The 15,759-nt window shown below is 44.1% G+C and overlaps 3 gene segments (V, D, J or C); all 3 read left to right on the top strand.

Annotated features, from left to right (window-relative positions):
- Positions 2,488-3,068, top strand: LOC102173285. The segment is given in 2 exon segments: positions 2,488-2,533; positions 2,668-3,068. Coding segments are annotated over 2 exon segments (447 nt in total).
- On the top strand, positions 7,938-10,904 carry LOC108635877. The segment is given in 3 exon segments: positions 7,938-8,064; positions 8,195-8,573; positions 10,751-10,904. Coding segments are annotated over 3 exon segments (582 nt in total).
- LOC102181266 lies at positions 14,367-14,926 on the top strand. The segment is given in 2 exon segments: positions 14,367-14,431; positions 14,559-14,926. Coding segments are annotated over 2 exon segments (417 nt in total).

Genomic DNA, 15,759 nt, shown 5'->3' with positions numbered 1-15,759 from the left:
CAGTCTAAAAGTGTTTTATTTTTTTAATCAAACCCCTTTAACAAATCTGAATTTGCACTGTAGATAAAATATTTCTTCCTAATACTTCCTGTCCATGTATTTTATCACAAAGAATATTCTCTTCTAAGGCACAAATTTTTAACCTGGGACCCATGGCCCTCCAAGGGGTACAAGGACAGAATTCAGGAATCCATGAATCTGAGTGGGAAAATGAGTCTTTATTTTTACTAATGTCTAACTAAAATACAGCTTTTGGTTCACGATAGATGTAGTGAATAAACCAGAGCAGTGTTAGTAGAACCTGTGACAAAGTCAATAATGGAAATCACAGGGTATTTGCATAAATTTTTTGTGTATTATAACACTTGATGTGTATTACAGTTGATATGAAATTTTCAGATGTTTTCATATCCCATTACATAGAGTAAATATCATTCAATATATTTCAGAATATATATATATTTTTTCAACATTTACCTATTTATTTGGCTGCATAGTGTCTACTTTCAGCATGGGGGATTGTTTGTTGGGCTCACAGTTTTCTCTAGTTGTGGCACACAAGCTTGGTTGCCCCATGGCAGGTGGGATCTTAGTTCCCAGACTAGGGATCAAACCCATGTCCCCTGCATTGGAAGGCAGATTCTTAACCACTGGACCACCAAGGAAGTCCCCCAGGATATGTTTTATTAAATGAATTTTGAAGATGTATATATATCATAAATTTCCTTGAAATATCTTGATAATGTTTGCATTTATTCTACATTTCAGAATAAGTGGTGTCTTTTGTAATACTTTATATCCTACTTTATGAGTTTAAAATATTATTCTCAGAAGCAGTCCCTAGGATTTAACAAATCACCAAAAGTGTTCCTGTGTGAAGAATGAGGTCCTCAACTTTACAGATGTGCTTTTCAACCTCAAGCCTGCATCCAGTGTTTGGAAGTGAGCTCTGAGCCCGCATTCTTTCTCAGAGTTCTACCCCAGAGCTGCATTTTCTCATCATTCACATTCTAAATCATACGTCATTTCCATTCCCTTTGTATCTCTCTCTCACATACACATACACACACACACTCACACACGTACCTTTCTTCCAGAAAGTGGCAGAGACAGTGTCTGAACCACCAGATTCCAACCAAGTTTCATCATAAAGTTGTCTTTTATCACAGATGACCCCAGATATAAAAATAAAACAAAAATTTATCCACCAAAATAACAACATTTGGTAAGAAGTAATCTATGACCACATTACCATTTATCTAAGATTCTGGAATAAATGATTTTATGCAACGAATGTAAACTTATCTCATAAATTTCAGCTCAGTGCTGGAAAATGATATGCTTGTGAGCTTGCACAATCCAGTGTCAGTAAATATCTGAATTTCCTGGATGTAGTATTAGCTTCCTAAGTCCTCTTAGTGAAATAAAAAGTCCAAAAAATAATAATAGCAAACACAAATATGGTGCTTGTTCTGTGTGAAGAACTGTTCTAGATTCTTTATATAATATTTAGAACAAAATTTCAAGCAGATAGATGCTCATTATATCCATTTTACAGGTGAGAAAATCAAGGGGAGGATAAGAGACTTGCCCAGTGACATGGCTGCTAGTTGGCAGGGCCAGAATTCAAGCCCAGGTTTTCTCCCAAACCCTTGATCTAATCCACCGACATGGGGGTGGGGGTGGGTTTAGGGCCCTTTGTTTTTTGCTAAAATTACCCGACTCACCTCTGCTTCATCTCTACTGTATCAATTTGTTGTTGTTGTTGTTGTTGAGTCTCTCAGTCATGTCTATCTCTTTGTGACCCCACAGACTGCAGCACACCAGGCTTCCCTCTCCATCACCAACTCCCGGAGCTTGCTCAAAATCCATCGAGTTGGTGATGCCATCCAACCATCTCATCTTCTGTCATCCCCTTCTCCTCCTGCCTTCAGTCTTTCCCAACATCAAGGTCTTTTCTAATGAGTCAGTTCTTTGCATCTATTGGCCAAAGCATCTGAAGTAACTGTATCAGTTATTTGTGAAAAATACAGAGGACAGAGAGAACTGGCTTTATGTTATAGCAAAGCCTCTGAACCTCTTCTTGTGTTTGGAGTTCCCCACTAACAGTGTTAGCAGGAAATTGAGCTGTTGATAGAGAGGCAATAGACTCTGAACATGGTAGGTATTTCCCTTTCCTAGTTTTCATCACGGTGAATGCGCAGGCACGGTCTGTTTGTGACTCTGACCAGGAAATGGGAGATTCAGTCTCCTCACCATTTGGCGTTTGTCCGGTTAGAAAGGATATAAAGAGCTCTGTTGGGCGGAAGGGGAAATGCAAGCGTCCTGACCTTTCTCGGTGTCTCCGTGTGCAAACTCAGCTGCGACAGTCAGTTGACAGCAGTGACAAATTCTGCGTGTTGAGCCAGGGGGAGCTCTAGGTTCCAGCCTCGGCCCTTGGCCTCCCTCATACTTTGTCTGGGGTTTTACAAAGACCCAGTCCTTGCCATGGGTAGCTGGGCCCTCTACCTGGCCCTTTGTCTCCTGGGAGCAGGTGAGCCCAACACCCAGTCAGCAAAGTCTGGTCCTGGGCGTGCAGAGCCCCACCCACTCTGGCACCCTCATCTCACAGTAGTGTCTGGCTCCCTTCTAGGTGTCATCACCAGCCTTTGTATCTTTATCCTACAGGCCCCAAGGATGCTGAAATCTACCAGATAGGATTTCTGCTCGCTGAGGCTGGCCAGGATGTGACCCTGGAGTGCAAACGGAACCTGGGCTACAGTGCCATGTACTGGTACCAGCAGGACCCAGGGCAGGGTCTGAAGCTGACTTATTACTCTACGCTTGAAACGGACATTCAGAGAGGAGACTTATCTGAAGGTTACAGTGTCTCTCGAGAGAAGAAGGAGCTGTTTCCTCTCACTGTGAAGTCTGCTCACACCAAGCAAACAGCCGTGTACCTCTGCTCCGGAGCACCACAGTGGAACACAGCCACCTCTCACCTGTGCACAAACCCACTCCAGCCCCACAGCCCCCGATACAGCCTCCCTCTAAAAACTTGTAAAGCACCCTTTCCCTTCACGCTCTGAATTCCTAATCAAGAACTCATCAGAACGGACCCAGAGGATACACTTTGTTCCTTTGCCTTTTCATCACTCCTTGTACACTTATCAATAGCTTTTCTTGACATTTTCCTATGTTCCGCTATTTTTCCAAATACAAAGGGTACAAACCTGGGTAGAAGACAGATCTTTTCTCTAAGGAGCTGACAGCCTAATAAGGAAATAATTATGATGGATTTGAACATAATAATCTATAAAATCATATAGCATATAATAATACAATATAATATATTATAATACTATAATCAGAAGTCCTTTGGGAGCTCCGAGGAAGACATGCCAGTTCTGTCTGGTTGGATTAGAGAAAGCTAAGAGCATTTGAGCTTCATGAGATGGCTCTGATTGTGAGTAGGACATTCATATTAATGAGTCATACTTCGAAAAAATTACAGAAGAGAAAGAACTTAATCAACCGATCCAAATTTTATCCAGTAGAACAATTTTGAGAGAGTTGATGGGATGGAGTTTCTTAACAAGACGAGTTTCTGGTTTCATGGATGTAAGTGTAGACGTGTATGATAGATAGGTTGTTGCTCGAAAGAGGGAACTGAAACAACGAAAATATTCAGCTGTCATTAGCAGACAGGCGATCAATACAGTTTTTCAGTGGTCTTTGTATGACTTTGGTTCCTTACAAAGCTGCAACGTCAGATAAAATGGGACCATGCTATCAGTAGCAATCCCCATTTGAGATAGTAGAGTTTGAATTGTTTATCGGATAATGAGATAAGAATTGGAAGTAGGCAGTTGTATATACAGACGTCAATAGAGCTGGGTTAGAAATACAGGTTCTGCAGAATTCAGCCTATAAAGGATTAAACTATGGCACCAGAAAAGTCCACCCAAAATACAGATTTAGGTAGTGATAAAATACTTGGAAAGATATACTGTGGTATTCTAGTTCCTTTAGGAGATAAAAGAAGACAGGAATTAACTGTAAGGGGATTGATCAAGGCATGGAATGTTTGAGAAAAAAAAAGAGGGAATTAAGATAGAATGTGAGGGGTTTCCCTGGTGGTCCAGTGGTTAATAATCTGCCTGCCAATGCACAGGTTTCATCCCTGGTCTGGGAAAATACCACATGCCACAGCACACCAAATCCCTGGCACCACAACTAGCATTATTTCTGTTAGTAAAAATAAATATAAAAGAGCTTAAAATAAACATTTTTACAAATGAAAACTTTAATTGAATGAAATATAAACTAGCTATATTTTCTGAACTAGGATAAAAGCTTTTCTTCTGATACCATGAAATGTTCTGCCCAGTAACATGATGGTTATGAGTCTACAAAGTGATCACCTCACTAGAAGGCTGCTGATGGAGACTTTAAAACCTCACCCTTGTGCTTCTTTGGTACAACCATGGGCCACAGCTTCTCTTCTGTGTAGCTCTTTGTCTCCTGGGAGCAGGTGAGTCCTGAGCACAGACAAAAAATCCTGCTCTGGGCTTGCCAACTCCCTCAACCAAGTGTTTTCCTTGTCAGGGTCCCTCTTGGATTTTGTCTATAGTTTCTCTACAGGTTCTATTGATGTCAGAGTTATCCAGACTCCAGGACACTTGGTCAAAGCAAAGGATGGAAAGCAAGGATGGAGTGTATTCCCCACAAAGGAAATGTATTTTTTTAATCAATATCAATGGATATAGAAAAAAGAACTGGAGTTTTTTTATTTCTTTTCAGAATGAACAAGTCCTTGATCAAATCAAGTTGGTCCAAGAAGTAAGTCTCAGCTACATGTCCCCCAAACTCACCTGGAAGCCTGGAAGTCCAGGACCTGATAAACTTACTTACTTTTCTTCGACATTATACTGGAGGTCTTAACCAGTGTCATGGGGTCAGATAAAAATGAAAAAGAAATCCTAAATATTGTAAAGGAAGATGTGAAATTGTCACTATTTTCAGATTACATGATTGTCTATAGAGCATTACTTATGGCTCAGACAATAAAGAATCTGCCTGCTATGCAGGAGACCTGGGTTCAATCCAGGGTTGGGAAGATCCGCTGGAGAAGGGAATGGCAACCCACTCCAGTGTTCTTTCCTGGAGAATTTCATGGACAGAGGAGCCTAGCAAGCTACAGTCAGTCTGCTGGGTTGCAAAGAGGTGGACGACTGAGCAACCAACACTTTCATACTTTCACTTTCACTGATTGTTTATATAAGAATCAATGAGCCACAGATAGAAAGAATTAGCGAATTTCGAAAGATCACAAGATGCAAAATCAAGTGTCTTTACACTAGTTGCAAACAAGTGAAAAATAAACTTCAGGAAACAATTCCGTATATGATAGTATCAACAACAGAAATAAACTTAACAAATGATGTTCCATCCATCACAAAGGGAAACTAAAGAAAATTTAAAAATGGAAAGATAACCCTTGTTTACGGATTGAAAATTTCAGTGCATTAAGGTACCAATTTACTTAACAAATAATGTTGAGGTAAATGGATAATTGTTACTTAAGTTGCTTCAGTCACGTCTAACTCTTTGCAACCTTAGGGACTGTAGCCTTCCAGGCTCCTCTGTCTATGGGATTCGCTAGGCAAAAATACTGGTTGTCATGCTCTCCTTCAGGGGATCTTCCTGACCCAGGGATGGAACCCACGTCTCTTGTCCCTTGGATCAGCAGATCTGTACCACTAGCGGCATCTAGGAGATCTGATAGCAGGTTATAGTCACCTCCTAAATCTCTATTCTGGTCAAATCACTGCCTACAGCAGGGGGCAGCAAAACATTAAGCTCAAGAATTGCAAATTAGGGCAATTATATTTTTCCCATTAAGGACAAAGGAGAAGTGATCATCTTTATCACAATTACCCTGTCTGTGTTAATGGAACACCAGGATAAGCAATTTACTGGAATGAATCCACTTTTCTGTTGGCATGACTAAGGAGAACTCTGCCAGAAAGAGAGAGAAGGAAGAGAACACTGGGATATGTCACATGGAAAGGTGCACCAGCTGGGAAATGTGGTTGGGTGCTCCTAAATAAATCAGGAACTGTGCAAAATGAAAGAGAGAGAGAAGCAAATGGGGAATAAATGAGAGAGGCCATGAGCTGGTAATTATTATTATTTTTATGCTAATTTAAAAACTTTTCCCTCCAGTCTTTCCATTTAGCTGCATCAAGTCTTCGGATCTTTATTGGCATAAGGGCTCTCTAGCTGTGGTGCATGGGTTTAGTTGCTCCACAGCATGTGGGATCTTAGTTCCCAGACCAGGGATTGAATCCTTGATCTATGCATTTGCAAGGCAGACTCAACCACTGGACCACAGGAAAGTCCCCATGAGTTGGTAATTATTGAAGCCAGGTAATGTGGGGATGAAATTAAAAGACCCTTGCTCCTTGGAAGAAAAGTTATGATAAACCTAGACAGCATATTAAAAAGCAGAGACATTACTTTGCCGACAAAGGTCTGTATAGTCAAAGCTATGGCTTTTCCAGTAGGCATGTGTGGATGTGAGAGTTGGACTATAAAGAAAGTTGAGCACTGAAGAGTTGATGCTTTTGATCTGTGGTGTTGGAGAAGACTCTTGAGAATCCCTTGGACTACAAGGAGATCAAACCAATCAATCCTAAAGGAAATCAACCCTGAATATTCTTTGGAAGGACTGATGCTGAAGCTGAAGCTCCAAGACTTTGGCCACCTGATGTGAAGAGCTGACTCATTGTAAAAGACCCTGATGCTGGGAAAGATTGAAGGCAGGAGGAGAAGGGGACGACAGAGGATGAGGTGGTTGGATGGCATCACCGACTCAAAGGACATGAGTCTGAGCAAACCCCAGGAGACAGTGAAGGACAGGGAAGCCCAGCGTGCTGCAGCCCATGGGGTCGTAAAGAATGAGGCATGACTGAGCATCTGAAAAACAACAAATGTGGGTCATGGAAGTTCATTATATGATTACATCTACTTGGCATATGTTAAAAATTTTCATAATCAAAAGAAAAAACATTAGAAAGAAGGCTTGCCCGATGTGAGATGAAGCAGGATTGACTGTTGTGGGATGCCATGATATATCCACAGATTGGGTGGAACCAGGACAAGCTCAAACAGCAAACACCGTTTGCTTATTATGTCACAAAGGGCTTCAGATCATCGTAGCTTAACTATGGTATTATTTGTAGTACGTTGCCTTGAAATACTGAGCACTTGACTCCTAAAATCAGGAACAATTTATGTTATGCCAAAATTCTCTCTCTTGAAGGAACCATTTACAGTTATTCAAAATATGAGTGAAGATGTTAATATTTCTTTGAAATATATGCCCATATTAAGTTAATATCTCCCTGCCATGCACCAATACTTTCAGTAAAGATATGCACCTTGGAAACATTGACCAGAAAAACATCAGTCATTTAAGGAACTGTAGCAATTTGAAACAAACTTATCATGTTGCCCTTCTTTTAAAAAAATTCTCAAACTTCACAGTGCATATATTCAAGTTGCAAAACTTATCTAGACCTGAGTTAGAAAAAAATAAATGCAGAAAAATAGAAAAGTTACACAAACCTCCAGTGAGACTAGACTCCTTTTGTTTGAGAGGATTCTGAATGTTCTCTGTTGCCTAGCCAACTGGGAGGGTGATGCTCCCTTGAATGACTGAAATAGATAAGGTCTGAGAAGCAGAGACCCTGCTCTCTGACAGATGGCAGAGAAGAGGAAGGAGTAAAAATTTCAGCATCTGCTGATATGATATTCAATAAGCCAAAGCACCACCTAAGAAGTAAGGGAGTGAAGAAGGTTAGGGCCTTGGGGGATGTGATGGGAAGGGGTGTGGCTGCATCTTTCTCTGAGACTTGCTAAGTTGGGAGGGGCAATGACATCGCTGACAGAATCCTTACAATATCCTATTTCCATGCCCTGTTCCCCTGGCACTCAAAGCTGAGACCGTCTTCATCCTGCTTCTCCCCGCCATGGGCTCCGTGCTCCTCTGCTGTGTGGTCTTCTGTCTCCTGGGAACAGGTGAGTTTGGGAAACGTGGGAAACCCTTGCCTTAAATTTCCCAAGTCGTGGCTGAAGCTTCTCCCTTGAGATTGTGGCAAGGGGTCCCTTCCTAGGCTCTGCCTCTAGTTTCTCTCTTGTTTCCTCACAGGCTCCATGGATACCGGTGTTACCCAGACCCCAAGAAATAGGATCGCAGTCACAGGAAAGAGCACTGTACTGGAATGTTCTCAGACTAAGGGCCATGAGTCTATGTACTGGTATCGACAGGACCCTGGACGGGGGCTCCGGCTGGTCTACTCCTCCTACGATATCAATGGTATTAACAAAGGAGATGTCTCTGCTGGGTACAATGTCTCTCGTAAGGAGAAGGCAAAATTCTCCCTCTACCTAGAGCCTGCTACCCCCAACCAGAAGGCCATTTACTTCTGTGCCAGCAGTATTTGCACAGTGCTTCCTGGCCACCTGCTGTCTACACAGAAAGGCCGCTGCGTTTGCTTGGAAGGGCACACAGGCTTCCTCGATGTGGGGTGTGGGTTCCTTAGAGGTTGTTTCTGTACTGTGTGAGCCTCAGTCTGAACTTAGGGCCACCTTGGGTCAGTGTCCCCAGGCCATGGGGTGGCTCCTAAACCCCGGACTAGACTGATCCTACCTCCCCTGCCTGCTGAACCTCTTGGTTTTTTTTTAGTGGTAGTGGCCAGCCCAATACTGTCCTCCTGGGAGAATGAGCCTGAGAGCTTGGGAACACCACCATGATTTTTAATAAAAGCATTTCTTATTAGCTTATTCATATTGTGGCTTTTAATGGTCCTTTGGTGTCTGTCTCCACCCACCTTGCTATATCCTCATCCACTCTGTTAAAGCTGACAGTTCCTTTACCCCACCAGCCCTTTCTCATCCCATCCCTTCCAAGCCTACTCTTTAGGTCTGTAGTTGATTGCCTTTATACCAAGAACAAACTGACTAACTTGTTTCCTAAAACTTCATTCTAAGTAAATTTAATCACCATTAAATCTGACTCAGAAGATGAAGTTAAAGTCACTGGAGAATGTGATCTATAAAAGTTATCTTTCACCTACTGCCTGACACATGGATCTCTGCTGAGATCAATCTTAACCTGCAGGAGCAAATAGACTTGCTTCATTTTCTGGATTTACTGAATTCCAAAATACTTGCCTGCTGTCCAGCATGGAGCCGAAGCTAGGAGCTTGGAGACTGCCCTTTCTCTCAGGACATTGGAAAAAACCCTGAGTGCCCTGCTGGGAGGACACTACTTGGAGCCAGTGAACTCTAGACACAAAAGTGCTTAATCAAAGGCTGCTAAGTATGATCCAAAAGTCTGCCTGAGAATCAGGTCGAAGCCTTCCTCAAGGGCTTTGTATTCTTAACTCATATACCTCAATTATTTCCACAGAAGAATCCACAGGACCTGATAACAGTTCAGGCACAAAGAGCCCAGTTTCTTTTATTTTCTACTTGTTCTAATTGGGGGAAAAGTCATAGTTCTTTGTTTCATTCTCCTTTATGAGTTCTATCTCATCTGCTCTCCGTTTAAAAAAGAAATCCGTTTTCTGTGGACTTTTGTTCCCAGCTTTTCTCTGCACACTTCTTCAGCAGTCTCATCTGCAATAATAATTTATCTTTATTTCATAAACTGTAACTGTTCAATTTGTCTACTGAACATTTTTAGTGGTAGATTTTCCTAGACTTTTCTTCTGTCCTCTTTCTTCCTCAGTATAAATATTCATCCTTATCCTTCTCGTGGGATCCCGGGTGGTGCAGGGGTAAAGAATCTGCCTGCAATGCAGAAGACCTAGGTTCAATCCCTGGGACAGGAAGATGCCCTAGAGAAAGGAATGGCTACCCACTCCAGTATTCTTGCCTTGAGAATTCCATGGACAGAGGAGCCTGAAGGGCTACAGTCCTTGGGGTCTCAAAGAGTTGGACACGACTGGGTGACTAACACTGAACCTTTCCATCCATGATCATGACAATTTCTTTCATAAGTTCCTAACTGGTAAATCCAACCTTCTACTGGCCGCTTCCAGCTGGATGCTCCACAATTCAAAGGCAAGTAATTTATTGCTGAATTGGTTGCCTTTCCACCCCTACCTGCATCCATTCTGGCCTGTGTATGCTATTTCTGTGTCAGTGATTGGAGCAGTGCCTCTGAGTTCCTCTTTCCCATTAGTCCTCACATTCCTTTGCTTGATAAATCTATTACTTCTATATGGCACATTGTCATAGATTTGGTTTCCCGGAAAATGGACATTGCAGGGGGCATTAATGCACAGGAAAGTTATTAGAAAGTGACTTATGAGCCACATGGATGGAAGAAAGAAGGGGAAGTGGGGCTGCCTTGCAGCCTCAACAAAGGCCTAAGCTACATCCCCAGAGGGGCTGGGAAGTTGTGTCACCCTAGAACCATCCAAAGTTAAGGTGAGGGGCCCAGGTCTTAAGCTCATTTCCACTGCAGCCATGTCACTGGGATAGTGGCCCTGAGAAAAGGCATGCCCTCAGGGGAAGAGGTGCCTCTAGTAGCCAAGACAATCCACAAGGAGGGCGTTCAGCCAGCCATGCTCCTACAGATGGGGGAGAATGTCCTTCATGCCTGAAGGGGGGGACAGGAGAGCATCACAGTCTCTGATACACGCGTTTATCGGATTCAGCTGCTCCTTTCCTCCCCCGTTGCTTCTGTCTCATGCAGGCCCTCGTCACCTGTGACCGAGGAGAACTACATCGCCCTTCTCACCGCCCCACCAGCCTCCTCCTGTATCTGCTTTTCTTCCATCTTGGACATTGCCACCAGCCTGATTGGGCCTGTCATTCTTTACTTGGTGCACAGAGTCCTCTATAAATGAGTCTCTATCTAAAAATATAGCCAAGTCTTCCAAATCCATGCCAGCACTTACAGTCTAGTTCTACTGAAGGGTGTGTGTTTCGCTGAATAGGCCAAGCTGAACTGCACCGCTAATGGCAACCCACTCCAGTACTCTTGTCTGGAAAATCCCATGGATGGAGGAGCCTAGTCGGCTGCAGTCCATGGGGTTGCAAAGAGTTGGACATGACTGAGCGACTTCACACACACACAGACACACACACACACACACAGACACACACACACACAGAGACACACACACACACACACACACACACACCTTTGCCAATACTCTCTCTTGTGTCTGAAATGGGCGATTACTTCTTGACCACTGGGCTCACTCCTGAACATCCTTTCATTCTGAGCTCAGAGATTAGCTTATCCATAGAGGCTCTCCTGACTCCTACAAAGAAGTCTCAGCTCCTTTCTATTTCAAAACTACCATAGTCAGTGTATTCTTTCATCATTCTTTCTATACTCACTCTTCCCAAGACTCTATATTCTTCAGTTTCAGAGTCATGTCCCTCCAATTATGTATCCCTAGACTGAGTGTAATGTTTGACTTAATGAAGGAAAGATAGAAGAAAAGGAGGGAGGGAGGCAGGAAAGGAAAATAGACTCAAATATGTCTCAAGCAGTCTTCATGATTTTCTTCCAAGTAGTATGTTTTCTGCAGAGAAGGCAATGGCACCCCACTCCAGTACACTTGCCTGGAAAATCCCATGGATGGAGGAGTCTGGTGGGCTGCAATCCATGGGGTCATTAAGAGTCGGGCACGACTGAGCGACTTCACTTTCACTTTTCACTTTCATGCATTGGAGAAGGAAATGGCTACCCACTCCAGTGTTCTTGCCTGGAGAATCCCAGGGACGGGGAGCCTGGTGGGCTGCCGTCTATGGGGTCGCACAGAGTCGGACATGACTGAAGCGGCTCAGCAGCAGCAGCAGCAGCATGTTTTCTGAGTTCTGGCGCGTGTGTATTAAAGTCCTCCGCACCACCTGACCTACCAGTCCTTTTAAGCAGAATTATATAAGAAGACAAAGAGTGGAAGGTGAGAGAAGCTGGACCAAAAGTGTGTAGAGAGTATGTAACCATTATGGCTGACGATTCCTGCATCCTCAAGTGCTGACATTTAGAAACTCTCAGCAGTTGCTGCAGAGACCTCCCTGGGTGTGTACTCAGTTATTCAGTTGTGTCCAACTCTGCGGCCTCACGGACTGTAGCCCGCCAGGCTTCTCTGTCCATGGAGTTTTTCAGGCAGGAATACTGGAGTGGGTTGCCATTGGCTGCTCTAGGGGGTCTTCCCGACCCAGCAATTAAACCCACATCTCTTGTATCTCTTGGTTGGCAGGCAGACTTTTTACCACTGAGCCACCTGGGAAGCCCCATAGACTTCCTTAGCTATACCAGAAAGGTAAGTCATTCATGAGTTATTCTTGGATTGAGAAACAAGGGGTAGATGTTTTATCCCTGCCTTCAAGCATCCCTTCATTTGAGGACCTGAGCTTCTCTCGTATCTACTCCCAACCCAACTTCTACCCCGTCATTCTTCCCTCTTTCTTTAATCACTTCTACTGTGAGATGCAGATTTTACATCCAGTCGCTGCCGAGAGCTTTTACCAACTCATCACTTACCCAAAAACCTTTTCACACCTGAAACAACCGAAAGTCTCTCTCCTTCCTGTGTCTTTAAAATTGATGAGAAAGAATCCTCCCAAGTCGCTAAGCACCTGTTCAGCAATTTCACCTTATTTTCGGCAGGTGGCAGTAAAATTCCATTTATTTCCTCTTGCTGGCGACTTCCTATTAGAGTAAGATCGACTTTAAAGTAAGCGCAAAGGAAAAATGTCACTAATGATTTGAATGATAACCCTTGTCTTAAAGGAGCCCCTAATGGAACAAGAGGTTTGGTCAGTTATAATTGGTATATTTCTTCAGGACATGAGAGAGCCAGAGTGAGCAGGAGCCTATAGGTGTTACATACAATAGATGAAGACTGAAGAGATGGTCCTCAAATTGTTGTTTAGTCTCTAAGTCTTGTCTGACTCTCTTGCGACCCCATGGACTATAGTCTGCCAGGCTTCTCTGTCCATGGGATTTCCCAGGCAAGTGGATTGCCATTCCCTTCTCCAGGGGATCATCCCACCCCAGGGATCAAACCCATGTCTCTTGCACTGGTGAGAGGATTCTTTGCCACTAAGCCACCTGGGAAGCCCTGATCCTCAGATAACGAATCCATAACAGTCAAAATCCAAAGCCCCAGCTCAGCAGCCTCTATGCAAGAATTTTATTGAATGTCAGCTGTGTATTCTAGTGAACTGGGGCAAAGGGAACAAAGAGGGAAAAGATTCTGGGATTAACCTCTGTGATTCACAGTCAAAGCTAAAATTTTTTCTTGAGATGAAATGAAGAAAAGAGAGGAGAGTGGTTTGGAAGCTGTTTACTGCAGCAGCACCCAAAATTTTTTAGCCAACATTACCAAAGTCTGTACTGGAAAAAACTGTGGATCCCAATTTTCTGTTCTGGTGCAATTGATGATGCAGTTAAAAAAAGATGAACCTAATATCATGAAGCCTAAGTTGAGAAAGTGGATGAAATCTGAACAACAAGTAGTGAGAAATGAGACAGAGAACAATGTGTGGTTATCACACGGTAATAACAACATATTTTCTGAGAACTCAGTGATGGCCAGTCACTGTTTTAAATGCTTCGTGTGTATTGCCTCAGTTAATCCTCACAACATGCTCTCCTGCGTCGTGCTTGACTGGGCCACTCTGCTGCCTGAATGCTCTTCTCTCTCAGCTTTGTAGGCTTCCGACCGATTCATCCTTCCAAAGTCATCTCAAACATCACTTCCTTTTCTAACCTCCCTAATTAGACAAAATCCTCCTATTATAAGTCTTCAGAGCTTTGGTGTCCTCATCTTCATAGTTTGTAAAACAGGTGTGATTTAATGTTTCATAAAAAGAATTGGAGGAGGCGATGGCACCCCACTCCAGTACTCTTGCCTGGAAAATCCCATGGATGGAGGAGCCTGGTGGGCTGCAGTCCACTGGGTCGCAGAGTCGGACACGACTGAGTGACTTCACTTTCACTTTTCACTTTCACGCACTGGAGAAGGAAATGGCAACCCACTCCAGTGTTCTTGCCTGGAGAATCCCAGGGGCGGGGGAGCCTGGTGGGCTGCCGTCTATGGGGTTGCACAGAGTCAGACATGACTGAAGCGACTTAGCAGCAAAAAGAGTAGAGACTTAAGATAAGCCAAGCAGCTAGCCTGTTATGGATGAGAGAAGTGAACAAAAGTATCAGTCTTTTGAAGGGTAAAGGGATATACATGACACCACGCTATCAACAGGATGTGGCGCCCAGAAATGCAGCAACACCGTCGTCACAGTCTTGATGACGTCACCAACTGCCCATCCCACCTCCCCAGACCGTGCGCTCCCGGCCCTGACTGCGGCATGGCTGTCAGGCTCCTCTGCTGTGTGACCCTTTACCTGCTGGGTGCAGGTGAGTCATAGACGCAGAATTCCCTAAAATCAAAAAGGAACATCTTTCTCTGTGCTAGGTTTGCTTCCGGCTTCAGCGTTAAGGCCCATCTTGGACTCTGTGACCAATTTCTGTCTTTTTCTCTCAGGCTTCACGGATGCTGATGTTTACCAGACCCCAAGACACTGTGTGACAGGGACGGGAAGGAAGATTACTCTAGAATGTTCTCAAACTATGGGCCATGACAATATGTACTGGTATCAGCAAGACCCAGGAATGGAACTGCAGCTGATCCATTATTCATACGGGGTTAATACCACGGAGAAAGGAGAGCGCTCTTCTAGGTCGACTGTCTCCAGAATAAGCAAAGAGCATTTTCCCCTGACGCTAGAGACCGCCAGCTCCTCACAGACATCTAGCTACTTCTGCGCCAGCAGTGACTACACAGCGCGACACAGGCCCCCACAGACTGCACAAAAAGACAGTCACAAAAGCGAAGAAGTCCCACCTGCTTAAACCTCACCTCAAACTACAGAAGTGAAGTGAAGTGAAGTGAAGTCACTCAGTCGTGTCCGACTCTTTGTGACCCCATGGATTGTAGTCTACCGGGCTCCTCCGTCCATGGGATTTTCCAGGCAAGAGTACTGGAGTGGGTTGCCGTTTCCTTTTCCAGAGGATCTTCCCGACCCAGGGCTCGAACCCAGGTCTCCCGCAGTGTAGGCAGACGCTTTACCGTCTGAGCCACAAGGGAAGCCCAACTACAGAAGCTACTGCAAATCTCCCAGACACCTCAGCCGTGAGGGGCCGGTGTGGCCTGAGCAACAATCTGCCCAGAAAGCGATCCTGGGTCAGTGTCTCCCAAGCTGGGGAAGGGCCCAGTCAGTCAGGACTGACTTCCCCCCTGCCTGTGACTACACTGCCCAGTGAGACTTGAATAAATTGTGTCCCTCAAGATAAGTGGGATATTAACTTGATAGTTGCCTAATAGACACCTGCAGGGGGGCCTTTGCTAGCTAAGAAACAGGAAACGTTTCCTTCGGCTTCTTCCACGGACTGTCTATCTCTGCTTAACGGTTCCTTCCTCACGTTAGACTTGTTTCTTCACACACAGCGACTCAGAGTCCTTTCCTTCCCCCACCTCAGTCCCCCTTCTCACAGCTTCAGGTCTCCTTCTGTGATTTTGATTTTGAAATAATAGAAGGATCTGAACTGATTATTTTCACTGTGTGTGCTCAGTTGCTCAGTCATATCCAGCACTTTGCGGCCCCGTTGACTGTAGCCTGACAAGCTCCTCTGTCTGTGGGATTTTCCAGGCAAGAATATGGGAGTAGGTTGCCATTTCCTCCTCC

Source organism: Capra hircus, chromosome 4, assembly GCF_001704415.2.
Source record: "Capra hircus breed San Clemente chromosome 4, ASM170441v1, whole genome shotgun sequence".
NCBI lineage: Eukaryota > Metazoa > Chordata > Mammalia > Artiodactyla > Bovidae > Capra > Capra hircus.
The sequence above is the reverse complement of the archived record's forward strand: the minus strand, read 5'-3'. Positions and strand labels throughout refer to the sequence as shown.